The sequence below is a fragment of the Cricetulus griseus genome, chromosome 2 (assembly GCF_003668045.3).
Source record: "Cricetulus griseus strain 17A/GY chromosome 2, alternate assembly CriGri-PICRH-1.0, whole genome shotgun sequence".
NCBI classification, from domain to species: Eukaryota; Metazoa; Chordata; class Mammalia; order Rodentia; family Cricetidae; genus Cricetulus; species Cricetulus griseus.
Window position 1 is genome coordinate 308,892,525 of NC_048595.1, and position 15,580 is coordinate 308,908,104.

At 35.8% G+C, this 15,580-nt stretch overlaps 1 protein-coding gene across 4 annotated transcripts in view; it reads right to left on the minus strand.

The window, feature by feature from the left end:
• Window positions 1-15,580, minus strand: part of LOC100768249 (DNA repair protein XRCC4) — a 214,286-nt gene that overhangs the window by 115,148 nt on the left and 83,558 nt on the right. For all 4 annotated transcript variants that reach the window (XM_027401768.2, XM_027401767.2, XM_035440487.1 and 1 more), the window contains exons 5-6: window positions 13,118-13,270; window positions 11,704-11,795 (exon numbers count right to left, since the gene is read on the minus strand). In XM_027401768.2, the coding sequence (XP_027257569.1) occupies window positions 11,704-11,795; window positions 13,118-13,270 (245 nt within the window). The remainder of the gene's footprint in view (window positions 1-11,703; window positions 11,796-13,117; window positions 13,271-15,580) is intronic.

The window sequence follows — 15,580 nt, forward strand, 5'->3', positions numbered from 1 at the left end:
GCAGAATACAAAATTAACTCAAAAAAATCTATAGCCCTACTATATACATATGATACATTCTTGTAAAAAGAAATCAGAGAAATATCACCCTTTACAATTGCCACCTTTGGGTAATGCTAACCAAAAAACTGAAAGACCTATACTATAAGAATTCTGAGTCTCTAAAGAAATAAATTAAAGAAGATACCAGAAAATGAAAAGATCTCCCATGTTCTGGATAGGTAGTATCAACATAATAAAAATGGCTATCTTGTCGAAAGCAATCTAAAGATTCAATGTAATCCACATCAAAATCCCAACACAATTCTTCACTGACCTTGAAAGAACAATTCTCAACATTATATGGAAAAACGAAAGACCCAGGACAGCCAAAAAAACACTGTACAATAAAGGAACTTCTGGAGGCATCACCATCCCTGACTTCAACCTCTATTACAGAGCTGTAGTCCTAAAAACAGCTTGATATTGGCACAAACATAGACAAGTAGACCAATGGAATGGAGTTGAAAACCCCGATATTAACCACATACCTACGAACACTTTATTTTTGACAAAGAAGCTAAATTTATACTATGGAATAAAGAAAGCATCTTCAATAAATGGTGCTGGCATAACTGGATGATGGAATGTAGAAGAATGCAGATACATCCATGTCTATCGCCACGCTCAAAACTCAAGTCCAAATTGATGAAAAACCTCAACATAAATCCAGCTACACTGAACCTATTAGAAGACAAAGTGGGAAATAACCTTGAATTAATTGGTACCGGAGACAGCTTCCTGAACATTACACCAGTAGCACAGACACTGAGATCAACAATTGATAAATGGTACTTCCTAAAAATGAGAAGCTTTTGTAAGGCTTAGGACACAGTCAGGAACACAAAATGGCAGCTCACAAACTGGGAAAAGATATTCACCAACCCCACATCTGACAGAAGGCTTGTCTCCAAATATACAAAGAACTGAAGAAGCAACTCTCAAAATCAAACAAACAAACAAACAAAACAAACCACCAAACGATCCAATTTAAAAGTGGGGAACAGAACTAAATAGACAATTCTCAATAGAGGAATCTAAAATGGCTGAAAGGCACATAAGTGTTCAACATCCTTAGCCATCAAGGAAATGCAAATCAAAACAACTCTGAGATACCATCTTACTACTGTTAGAATGGCTAAAATCAAAAATACCAATGACAGTTTATGCTGGAGAGGATGTGGAGAAAGGGAAACACTCCTCCACTGCTGGTGGGAGTGCCAACTTGTACAGGAACTTTGGAAATCAGTATGGCGATTCCATAGGAAAATGGGAATCTGACTACCACAAGATCCAGCAATTCCACTCTTAGGCATATACCCAGAAGATGCACATTCATACAACAAGGACAACCGTTCAATGATGTTCATAGCAGCAGTATTTGTAATAGCCAGAACTTGGAAGCAACCTAGATGCCCCTCAACTGAAGAATGAATAGAGAAAATGTAGTACATTTATACAATGGAGTACTACTTAGCAAAAACAAAAAAACAACAACAACAAAAAACAATGGAATCTTGAAATTTGCAGGAAAATGGCTGGAACTAGAAGAATCCATTGTGAGAGAGGTTACCCAATCACAAAAAAGACAAACATGGTACGTACTCACTCATATGTGGATTTTAGACATAGAGTAGAGGACTACCAGCCTACAATGTACAATTCCAGAGAAGCTAGTAAACAGGGAGGACCGTAAGAGACACATACATAGTCCCCTGGAGAAGGGGAACGGGACAAGATCAACTGAGCAAATTGGGAGCATGGGAGGAGGGGGGAGGGAGCTAGGAGAATGAGAAGGGGAGAAGAGGTGAGGTGAGGAGGACATGAGGGAGCAGAAAGTTGAGTCAGGAGATACCATAATAGAGGGAGACATTTTAGGTTTACAGAGAAATCAGGCACTAGGGAAATGTCTGGAGATTTACAAAGATGACACCAACTAACAATCTAAGCAACAGAAGACAGGCTACCTTAAATGCCCTCCCCTGATAATCACACTGATGATTGATTTATATGCCATCTTATAGCCTTCATCCAGTAGCTGGTGGAAGTAGATGCAGACACCCACAACTAATCACTGAACTCAACTGGAATCCACTTGCAGAGAAAGACAAGTGATATGCACTGGTCTAGACCAGGCTGGTGAAACCCACAGAAACAGCTGACCCGAACAACAGGGAGCTCCTGTTCCCCAGACTGATAGCTGGGATACCAGGATGGGACTGATTCAGATCCCAGGAATGTGGGTTTCAGTGAGGAGACCTAGGAAATCTTTGGAACATCCTGTAGTAGTTCAGTACATATCCTAGCATAGGTGTGGACTTTGGGAGCCAATTGCACATAGAGGGTTACTCCCTAACAAGACACACAGGGGTGGCATAGGCCCTATCCCAAGAGATAGGATAGACTTTTATGACCCCCTATGGAAGGCCTTACCCTCCCTGGGGAGCAAAAAGTACATGTGATAGGTAGGGTATTAGTTGGGGGCGAGTGGTAGGAAAGGAGGGGAGGGAGTGGGAACTGGGATTGACATGTAAAACAATCTTGTTTCTAATTCAAATAAAAAAATAAATTTGAAAATATTAATTGCCATGCTGGGGAATCCCTCAGCAACAGTTGACCTGAGCAAGTGGGAACTCATGGACCCTAGTCCGACAACTGGGGAACCAGCATAGAACCAGGCCCCCTGAATGTTGGTGTTAGTTGCGATGCCTGGGCAGTCTATGGGGCTTTGGGCAGTGGAACTAGTATTTATCTCTAGTGTATGAAAGGGTTTTGGGAGCATATTCCCTATGGAAGGATACTCTCTCAGCCTAGATCCTAGGAAGGCCTAGGTCCTGACCAAAATGATGTGTCAGAATTTGATGATCCCTCGTGGGAGTCCTCACCCTCCTAGGGGAGTGGATGGGGGCTAGGATAAGGATTGGTGGGGGGGCATGGGAGGAAAGGAGGGAGAGGGAACTGGAATTGCTATGTAAAATATGATTGTTTTTAATTTAAATAAAAATTTATTAAGAAAAATGAAGTAAGATTATTTTCCTGTAAGCCTATGATCTAATTGCATAGTTTTACAAACATGTTGAGCAAATATTTAAGTTAATTTGCTTTACAAATGGATAAGAAATGTCCAACTGAAATAGAACAAAATATCAAACTACCCATGCTCTGTTAAGTTGTGTTGGTAACTTTGCTGGGAACCAGTTAATCAGAACTATAAAATTTGTCCACAGACAATTCTGTTCAATTTACATAATGGCCATCCTTATGTTTATAGAATACTGTCTTAATTTCTACATCTTGGTAGTAATATCTCTTAAATTTCTAGTTTTTGTTTTATGAATATTTTACTATTCTATTTCAGTTAGAATTTCAAGATGGGCATGTTAGTTTCTGTCAAAATACCAGCTGTGATTTTGTTATGGATTTGTGGAAACTAAAATCTGATATAATTGGCTGACTTTAACGAACCAAAATAAAAATTTCCAATCAAAAAATTCATATGCTTCCCATTTTATTCAATTTTCCTTTTTTCATGTTTCGTGGTTTTTAATATGCACATTTTGGATTTTTTTTTTGTCATTCAACTTAGTACTCAGAATTTATTACTATCACTATTTTCACAGAGCTGGGATTAGATCTTGAATATTACACATGCTAAGAAAATGTTTATCACATTTTCACAACCCTCATCTTTTTCACTTTACTCTCCATTTCTTGATTTTTTTTTTTTTGGTTTGCTCATTGAAAAGTTATAGAAATACGATTGAGTTTATGCATTGTTATCAAATATTGACACCAGGTTTACTCATTGACTGGCTCTATTTTAATTCAGTTTCTTAGCTGATAATATCATATTAATAAAGTGGTAGTTTTCATTATTAGCCTATCTGGTGCTTTTTGTTTATTCTTTCAAGTCATTATTCTAACTGGAGCTTGCAATACAAAGTTGACTGAAGTGATGACATGATGAAAGCAGACATCCCCTTTTTCCGGAAATTGGGGGATAGTGGTGTTCAGTAGCTTACCATCAACTATGATAAAGTTGTGAGCTTCTGACAAATGCTGTCATCAGACTGAGATAAAACACTGTTGAGTGTTCCAGTAATGTGTGGGGGAATGTCCAGGTGCTTGTTTTTTGGAGTAGGGGGATGGTATATTGAAATCTCATTTTTGTGTACATTAGTGTATTACCAATGTAAGGTAAATTGATGAATTTTAAGATGCAAACTATTTGTGCATGACATATATTTCATGTCTCTATTTTCCATTGCTAATATTTTGATTAGAGTTTTGTATCTTTGGTTATGAAATATTTTACTCCATATTTTCTATTACTAGTGACTTTTACATAATGCTAATACCAGCCTCATGGAATGATTTGGAAGTATTAACCTCTATTTTCTGAAACAAATTTTCAGAGATTGTTACAACTGCTTTAAATAGCTGAATTTTAAAACTGCTAAGATGCCATCAGAGCCCAGGGATATCTTTGTGGAAATCTCTGTTTTACGCCCTCTCATGGTGTTGCACTTACTGTATTGTACAGTCTTCAGTCAAGGATATCAAGGGATTAAGTATTATATTCCCTTGATATGGTATTTATATTGTTCCATATATTTCATGCTTTGTTGATTTCATTTCTTCCTGTAATTCCTACTACAATTTGTGATTATTTCATCTCAGCCTGAAGGATTACTTTTACTGTTCCTGATAAGGTAGGCTGCCAATGTCTGTCTAATTCTATAAATATTATTATTTTAAGATTGGCATACACCACATCAGGTATAGTGATAGCATTTTCAAATAACATTTTCCAGTGGATTCTCCTCCTCCTTGGTATTTCTTCTGTCACTTTTCTCCTGCACCCACTTGCATGTTCCTTGGGACTCTTTTCTGCTTCCCTGTCTTGTTTCTTTTGTACTCCTCCACCACACCCCCTACTCTCCCTCTTGTTCTCCTCTTGTGTATGTTATATACACACACTGGATTTTACTCCATAAAGATGAAAGTTTGGAATGTACACAAAAATGGGCGGGGCTGGGAAGTGTTACAATAAGCATGACTCAGAACGGTAAGAACCATGTGTTTCCTCTCATGTGCATCCTAGTGTGTGCTGTACATATGCATGTGTGTAAGTGGGTGTAAGTGTAGGCTAAGCCTAAAAAACTGAAAATAAATATGGCTTTACTTTTTCTTCATTTAGAGGGACACTCTACTGTATATAAAATTACAAATTCACATTTTCTCTTTAGTTTCCGAACTCTTTTAATGCCATTTCTTTTTTTTCTGGCGTCTCAGTGCTAACAAACCTGTGCAGTAGCAGGCATTGGGTTGGGCAGTGGCTAGCAGGATAATCTCCTTCTCTCTGTCCCAGCTTTCAGGCTACGAATATGTGTATCAGTATGTATTTCTGGACTTATTCTACTTAGGGTTTAGGTATTTGAATACTTACTATTTTTGATAAGACTAATATTATTTCTTCACACATTTTCCTAGCTTCCATTTTTTTCTCTCTTCATGGATTTATATGGACTTTTCTTAGAACACTTGAGGTTACCACAAAGGCCTCTGAGAATCATTTCTTTGGTATTTTTTGTTCTTGGTTCACATAGATTATACACTCTATTAATCAACCTGCAAGTCCACTGCTTCTTCTTCTGATGACTCGAATCACTTGTTGAGCTACTGTCATGGACCTGTCATTTTAGCTATTGTATTCTGCAACTCCAGAATTCCCATTCTTTACTTGTAAAACAATAACTTCTATCCGTACTCAGAATTTTTTCATGTTAACATATTATCATGCTCGTTTTTAATTCTTTAAGTATGTTTTCTTAAAATATTTTAGTTGTGCTTTGAAGTCTTTTTCTACTATAGTCAACATCTGGGGAAAATCTGAAAGCTTCTATTGACTCTTTCCTCACTCTCCCCGACTGGGTATGGACCATGGTTTCCTGTCTCTTTGCATGTCTGGTTTTGTTGAAAACTCATTTATTCACCATTGCCAAGATCATTACTTCCAGCAAGAAATGCCACCAGATGTGGATCTCAACCTCTGGTAAGATCAATTGAGCCTTTTTGGTCCCATGCATATTAGTTGCCAGTCCTTCTGGTCTGCCAGGTCCCATGAGAATCCCCACACTAAGTTCACAAAAGGGGCACAGAGCAAGAATGGCAGTTCTGGATAAAACAGCAACAGATGGCCAGTTACTAACCACACTTTATTAGCCTTTCAAGTGTAAGCAATTCTTGTGTTCCTGACTGTTCTTCCTGGATCTTCTGAAGTGTTTTTGTTTGTTTGCTTGTTTCTTTCTTTCTTTCTTCAATTTAGATTCACACTTGCTTTGAAAAGAAAGGAGATGCCAGTATTTTCTACTATCTATGCAGAGACATTTCAAACACAATTTCTTTGTTTCTTCAAACAGTAAAGAGAGTTGTCTAGAAGTTGCACACTTACAAAACAATCTTATTCCTACTGCTCAGGGAACATCATGGAAGCAGGGGAGCAACATTGTGAGTGCCAAGGGCCAAGTACATTTGTTAGGAGATAGTGTTGTCTGTATGACAGGGAATCTGCACCCATGGTGCCAAAACAATATGTCTGCTTAACAAGACATGAACAATAATACTAGTTGTCAACCCAATGTTGATAGGGAAATGTCACGGGGGGTGTGGGGGGAAAGTCATGGTTGTCTCTCTCTTAGCTTCTAGATTAAGAGCTACAGACAATGAATGCTAAGAGACAGTCTTCAGTCTCCTGTTCTAAAGAGATGAACCCTTAATTGACAATACCCAGTGGTCATCTTTAAAAACAAAAATAAGCAACAATAAATAGGCTCACGAGGTTATTAATTAATATATTTATATATCATTATATGAACCAACATACATATATTAAGAAATAAAAGGAGCTTGGGACAAAGATATTCTTTATTAGAAAAACAAGAGCTAAACACAAGCAAGTGCGTGCCCAGGCCAACAAGGCAGCAAGGCCAGAGAGAAGGGCTCCCATTTGCTTTGTTGCCTCTTAAGAGCACATCCTGCATCATCCTGACCTCACCTTGACCACCCCTGACAGGTGTGGTCAGGCACATCTGTAGCCAGCCTCTAATAGGCGTGGCTAACTGTCCCCTACATACATACATACATACATACATACATATATAGTAATGTTAAGAAAAAAAAGTTTATAAATTTAGCTGGAGGAAATGCAGAAATGATGAAAATACAGTGAGTACACATATATTGAATTAAAAGATAATTTAAAAATAGCATAAGAAATACAAAACAGAAAAAAGAGGTCATTAGAAACATGTACATCTAAATATTCTCTGCAAACTACATGCATTCTGACTTGTTCATCTTATGAAGTCTCCAGAGCAAATATCTATACACAGGGTCTCTCTAGGAACGAAGTGTCCTCAATATCCTCTTTTCAATGGCTCTGTTTTCATTGTCAGGGAATTCCGAGTGTTTTATATTTCAACCATATGTTACAAATGTAGCTAACTTAATGTTTTAGAAGGCAATTAAAAAAATTCTTCTATGTGGCCAAGGGTAATGTACTGACCTTCCTAGGACTCCATTCCCTCTGGAAAAAATGTATATAATGTTGTTCCTGGCAATAGTGCTTACATGTGAAACCCCACTATTGCTATGAAACAACCCAAACTGTCTTTTCAGCACAGTGATAGGTTTTGATAAATCAAGCTTCCCATTTAGAATTCTTAAATAAATACATCCATGATAAGGATGCTGGATAAGATTAAGAGAGTATTTATGGTTCCAAGTTCGAGGTTCCAAGTAATCTCTTTGGCAGTACACGATGCTCTCCCTTGTTTGAGTGGAGATTCACTGTTCAAAGCAACAAGCCCTTTGATACTTAGAAATTTTGGATTCTGTTCTATTTTTAAAAGCAACTGTATCAGTATTCATCCACTGTTTGGCATGGCCATTCATTTATTTTCAAAAAGGCTATTTTATAATCACACTTCCTTCCAGGAAGCCTAGCAACTAAGTAGAAACCCAAATGACTGATAGAAATTATACAGGGACCTTCCTGTTGGTTAAGAAGCAGGATTAATTAAACTAATGTGCTAAATCTTGGGCAAATAATTATGCAGAGAAATGGATAAAAAGCTTCTTTATTTGTTTTTGGTATCTGTTCTGTTTTAATTTTCGCTGAAAGAAAGGCAAAGTATAGTAGAAAAGTATTTTTGTATTTGAGCTTTTAGTAAGACTAATTCAAATATTTTGCAATAGTAAGAAACAATGCCAGTTTCCATGAGTAAAATGACAATTATTCAAGTACATTGTTTATTAAAACTAAAAATCATATATATAATTCTTTACATCATGGCTAATTAGGAGTGGTTAAATATGTGGTCAAAATGTTTCAAAAGAAAAGGCCAATCTTTATGAAATAAATGTATCTTTCTAGCAAACATTTGCTTGATTTTTAAACCATACTAAGATCTGAAATGCTTTGAACTGGTTAAAATTCTTAGAGTGGTCATATGTAATTAAATTAAATTTATTTTCATATACAGCTCTATCCTTACAGTGTCAACACAGTTATAAAATAATATTAAAAGAGTTCAGAATGAAAAAACATTCATTATTATATCAGATGCTTGTTTGTGAGGTGCTATTATTCATCAAACTAAACTAAGAAATTTTCTCAGTTTGGATACAAAAACAGTTTCCTCAAGAGAAGTGTGGTTCACAGTATTTATAATAACCCTTCAGTTTCTAATTTAAAAACAAACAAACAAAAATGAAGGGGAATGAAGGCAGGGGAATGAAGAATAGCTAGGAAATTCTTAAAGACGTTAAAATTCTCATAGATATAAAAATCAGTTATATGGGAATGATGGTGGCCCAGTTGTCTCTGTAAGGTTTCACTATAGTGATTTCAGCTATTTTAGTTGTTAAAATTTTAATCTAAAACAAAACACTAACAACCTTAGAGTACCTTAGTACATAGTCATAATTTTAGAAATGAAGATATCAATGTTATTTCAAGCTATCTCAAAATTATGGACAGTGCAATATTCAGGAGGTAAACCTTGTTACAGAAAAATATCAACAGTATTTATTGCTATTATATTTGGGGAAATTCCATGTGGTAGTTTAAATGTCATTGGCCACCATAAATTTATATGGAGTGGCACTATTAGGATGTGTGGTTTCCTTGGAGTAGATGTGGTCTTTTTGGCAGAAGTGTGTCACTGAAGCAGTTGGTTTTGAAGTCTCATATGTGCCCAAGCCATACCCTTTTGTTCAAGATGTAGCCAGTAGCACCTCTACCTGCATGCAGCCATGCCCTGCCATGACGATAATGGACCAAACCTCTGAAAATGTAGGCCAGCCCAGTTAAATGTTTTTCCTTTATAAGAGTTGCCATGATCATTGCGTCTCTTCACAGCAATAGAAACCTCAAATAAGACACCTAGAAATCTCTTTAGCCAATAAGCTGTTCTGAAGAGCATTAGGATCTTTTTATTTTTTCAATTCTGGGAATTGAACTCTAGGTCTTATACATTTTGGGATGCACTCTACCACAAAGTTTTATAACCATCTTTTTAAGAACATTTTATGCTATATAATTTCATGCTATATAATCATGCTACAGTTTATGAGACTGGACTGCTTATCAGGAGTTAGTCTTTAATAGCACTAATAACAAAGAAAATTTTAAACTTTGGGTAATAAAAGCATGAAAATTACTTTTTTATTCATAAAACTATTGCATACACATTTCTTTCAAACTACAATATCTAGATCCTACTTCTAGATAAATGTATAAAAGTAAAGAGGACTTACAAGGTGTGTTAGCACACACCTTTATTTCCAGAAATAAGGAGGCAGAGGGAGGAGAAGTTCTGTGTGTTTGAGATCAGCCTGGTCCACATAGTGAGTTCCAGGATAGCCAGGAATATATAGAGATACTCTGTCTCGATAAAACTAAATAGCAATTCATAAGGACTGTGGGAATTTTAATAACTAATAACAAAAGTCACATAATGAAATTACTACCAAATTACACAAACACTTTTAGAAATGGCTTTCTGAAAGACAGAATAAATCTAGTAATCCATGCTGACTCTTTTCCAACTTGTTTTACTGGAGGGAAAATGGGAACCAGTAATATCTACACCAACGCCTCATGTTTATTTACATGCAGGAAAATGTGGTTCTCCACTAGAATGCTAGAACTTCTGCTCAAAAAAAGGAGTCAATTCAGACTTGAGCTCACAACCATAATATAGAGAGCATGAGACCTGCCCTGAAATGACTATGGCATGTACCTTCAGATAAGCTATATTCCAGGCTGCAAATCCAGTAGTCTACAGAGGTTCATTCTGTTATCTAACATACAATGCTTCGTCTCAAATCTGTGGTGTCAAGTTTGGGGTACAGCATCAACAGTTTCAGATCTGAGATTCATTTTTATTAAGACCAAATAATTAAAAAATAAAAAAGAACCAGAGGATTACATGCTAAATATATAGTTAAGTGGGAGTTATATAAATGACATATAAAACAAAGGAAAAATAGGAAATAAACTAAAAGAGAAATGCTGCCAAATTTAAAATACTGCAATTACATTCAAGCTTTGCTAAGAATAGATATATCACATAAAAGGCCCTAATCTCTTCTATACAAATTTAATGATATATTTCTCATCAATAATTTTCATTCTCTATATGTGTTGGTAAGATATGCTATTTAGATTTAAAAATAAAATGAAAGTCCACTGCAATTATTAAAAATTATGAAAAGTTGAAAATGGACAGAACATATTCTCTTTTTTTCATTTTAATTACTCCAGAAATAGTTTTGAAACTATATAAACATAACGAAAACAAACTCAGAAGGTTGTATTTATATATTTGTGCATACGTATAAATACACATAATGGATAGACAGATGAAAAACTAGGAAATAATTTTTATGCAATATATTCTGATTGGGTTTTCCCTTCCCCATCTTATCCCAGATCATCCTTACCTGCCCACACATTCAATTGCAGTCTTTATTCTCTCTTAGTAAATAAACAGGCAAATAAACAAACAAGAACAGCAACAACAAATAAAGAAGAAACACATACACAGAGACACACACACAAACAGAAAGAAAACCTAGAAAAATCACAAAATCTGAAACCATAATATACAAGCAAAAGACCAAGAAGATAAAAAAAAAATACATGAAAAATGCCAACTAGACATCTTCTATCTGTCCCTTTTAGCCTTTCTATGGAATAGCAAGCTTTTATTGGAGGAGGAAGAGAAGGCTTCAACTTTATCAAACTCTACCCAGAGCTCAGCTTTATAAGATCTCATAGATAAAAAGCAAGCAGTAGTTCACAGCTAGTGATACTTAGTATATCAATGTATTGCCTTCTCTTTCATGCATCTTCATTTAACAATGAAAGTATAGCCCCAGTGTAAGCATGCATGCTTGTTAGCTTTGCCTTGCTGTTGCTAACTGCTACAGTCTGTTGTAAATACTAATTTTCATGTTATGTTCTTTAAGTTTCAGGCTAAAATATTTGATCAATTCTACAGACAAATGTTTTTTCATAAAATAACTTACTTTGGTTTCATATTATAGTAGTAAGCCCAAGTGATACCGTAAGCAAGATAAGGGTGACCCTCTTACCTTCAGCCAACACAGAAGCTCCAGCTTCTTCATCAGTACTTCCATCATAAATTGCATCTTGGTCAGTTGTTTTTTCAGAACATTTAGTTTCCCTGGAAACAGAGAAAGGCAGGACCAGAAATCATCAGTTCATGCTTGGGTAACTCACTTCTTTACCAGTAAGAAAATATAGAAAATATTCCTGGAAAAAGGTCTGACCAGACAGAAATAAAGACCAAGACCCATAAAAGAAATAGGGTTTATTTTATTTAGTAAACTGTTGTTTAGTGTTCACTATTGTTAATTACTCAATTACTTTATCACATTTAATTCTTCTATCAAAACATTATTGCACCAAGTTATCTCTGTGGGCCAGTGCTTAGCACTGTGCAAATCTGAAAGCAGTTCTACATTTCATTGAATTGCCCCAAAATTAAAGAAGACAGAGCTGATATGATTGTTCATTACCATATGCAAATATCCCACAGTGCCAGACCAGTACCTGACACAGGAAAGAATAAAATTAAATGTTACCTTCTTTACACTATGTGATTCCAAAACCTTTGCTTCATTTCAGAGTCAAGGCAAGTCAATCTAATCAATATGAGGTAATGACTAAAAACACTTAAAATTATCCAAACCTATACTTGCAACTTATAATCTATAATTTTTTCTTTAGGAATCAAGTATACAAATTGTTTCAGAAAGAAAAAAAGTAACAATGATGGAAATAAATAACACACTTTCATTAGACAACATAAATGCCATATGAAACTTAGCATTCATTAGCTGGATCTAAAGTTATCATTTCTTAGATGTAAAAAGTACAGTGCAACCAACTTACAGCTTTGGAGGAGGTGAAAGGTTTTGTTAACTGATCTATTTCTCAATTCATAATGTCTAAGAACTAAATAAATAAAGTAAACACTGACTTTCTTAGGGTTTTTACTGCTTTGAAGAGACACTATGACCACAGCAACTCTTATAAAAGAAGACATTTAATTGGGGTGGCTTGCTTACAGTTTCACAGGTTCAGTCCATTGGTGGGGAATGTGGGGGCATGCTGGCAGACATAGTGCTGGGTACACCTTTATCAGAAAACAACAGGAAATGGACTATCTCTCTGGGAGGGGCTTGAACATATTAGAACCCTTCAGGCCTGCCTCCACAGTGACACATTTCCTCCAAGAAGACCACACCTATTCCAACAAGGCCATATCTCCTAATAGTGCCACTCCCTTTGGGGGCCATTTTCTTTCAAACCACCACAAACCCCATACAATTTTTATAGGTTATGACTGTATGATGTACTTTAAATGAGACCATGGATGTCATGGAGAAATTGTGTGAAGAATGTACTCACCCACGCTAGAATGTTTAAACCCAGACATTCTACTTAGATTTATACCTGGTAGCTAAAGCATACAGAATGTACCTTTCAGGTTTCAAGTTCTTCTCCAGCTGCTGGATTTCATCTAACAACTTATGCAAGCTTCGGATCTTTGTTTTCTTCTCATTCAGCACCAAGATAAATCTTTGATACAGATCAGCCTCCAAGGCTTCTTTGGCAATCACACATTTCTCAAATCTAAAAAAAAAAAAAAAAAAAGAAAAAAGAAAAAAATCATAAGTCATATAGGTTTTATAGAATTAAACTTTTAAATCTTATCCTCATGATTTCAAGAAAACTTGAAGGTAGAAATAACTACGGTCATTTTTATATATGCTTTCAAAGATTTAAATATTCTAAGGACAGAATTGAACAACACATAAATGGGTAGAAATAATGCTTTTCAAACTAAATGTTCACACATAATAATTTATTACTATATTGCTTATTTACAAAATAATATTTTCATGAAAATTTCAATTGACCAAATGTATGGTTTCTTTAGTACATTAATTTTATTCTAAAAACAGCTACTAGAATATTTTATATTAAAGCAATACACCTAATTTGGTGTCAGTCGTCAGACTGTGACTTGTTCCACAGGAACATAATTTTTCAATTTGTTTCTTTAAAATCCACCACACATGCATGCAAACACACACACACAAACCTAAATAGAAATACATATGTGATGAACTGAGTTATACCACTTGATATGCCCAAGAAGATTATAAAGAAATGACACTAGAATGCTCTAATGCTCAAAGTCTTTCTTTCTTTCTTTCTTTCTTTCTTTCTTTCTTTCTTTCTTTTTTTTTTTTTTGATTTTTGGAGACAGGGTTTCTCTGTGTAGCTTTGGAGCCTATCCTGGCACTGTTCTGGAGACCAGGCTACCCTCGAACTCACAGAGATCTGCCTGCCTCTGCCTCCTGAGTGCTGGGATTAAAGGCATGCGCCACCAATGCCCAGCAAGGTATTTCATTTATTTCAATTCCCCAAAGAAAGGGAGAAGGCAAACTAGTAGAAGTTGTATATACCTGGTGTGTACATAAGCATGCCATGAATAAATTGCTATTTTACAAAGTTAAATTATTTCATTGAAAGCATTCTTTTAAATATAGTTGTGTTCTGCATGTTTTTATTTTTATGACTCTGTATAGTGGGAAATTACCAATACGGAGTCAGGTAGAAATATAAGGGTGTTTAATAGGGAAAAGCCTTACTTACAGAGTGACCTAGCCAGCCGGCGTGGCAGCAGCCTGTACAGCAAGAAGCAAAGTTAAACTGAAAGAGTAAACGCAGTCACACTACGACACTCTGCCCACGCCCTCACAAGCGAGGTCAGGCACACCTGTAGCCAGCCTCTAAGCAGGCGTGGCTACAACTTTCCCTACAACTCTGCTTATTCTATAGGTTCCTAATAGTATTTTAAAAAGTGTCCCATGTGTATCCTAGTAATTAAATATGTACATATATGCACACATACTTTACAAGGAAATTAATGGAAAAGGAATTGTCAAAATATGATACTTTTCAGATAGGCCATTAATATGTCCCTCACCCCATGTATTTAAAAATAGAATGTATTCTAAGATAAAAACAATCATCTAATAATGCTATTCTGGAACGAATGAGTGCAGATTCTTTTACCATGGATTTTACTAAAGCTGTCCTTACATGAGGCCACAGAACATGTGTGTTCTACCAAGTGCTTTACTCTCAGTGCCTAGCAGAGATGTTCAGTGCACATTGATGAGTTAAGTGAATGAAGTCAGTTCATAGGGACAGGTTTGTTTGTTGATTTTTGTTTGGCACACTTACTGATTCATTACATGTCTCCAAGAGTACCTGTCCTTTTCAACACACCCTTTCATAGCTACTCTGAGTCTGTCTTCCAAGATGCCAGCCAGGCAGGCATTAGATTGGTTTGAGAGCACCATAACCAAACACTTTGAAGTTTTCTTCCTTGGAGATGTGCCTTTCTGCTGATAGCCCTTCCTTCCATGTATGTACTACTGGTCTCCCAGACAGGAAATTAGTCTGATTACTTCAGCAGCACTGTGTCCCTGCTAGGGGCTGAGGACTTTTTCTAAAGAACATTAGACAGGATATGTATCCCCTCAGGTACTTCACACTGGCAATAGGGAACTTGGAGAACTTGTTATGCCTCAGTGGATACAAGAGGCAGCAATGGTCTGTGGCTTCTCTCAGGAATGTCTGTTTCCTTGCAGTCTCTCAAATTTCAAAAGCTACTGCCAATATTTATGGTTCATTTCACACAGGGGTATGTTATTATAATTTCAGATGCAAATTGTTATGTGAACATTCTCTTATTTTCATATAATATCTTTTAATTAATGCCATAAGAAATTTAAATATGAATAAAACATATTTATATATATAAAAGATTTAGACATACAAATATGTAGAATGCAATAAATTTTATGTATATCACAATTTTTATAGAACAATTTAGAAATAGCAACAAATTCAGAAGCTATTAGATTT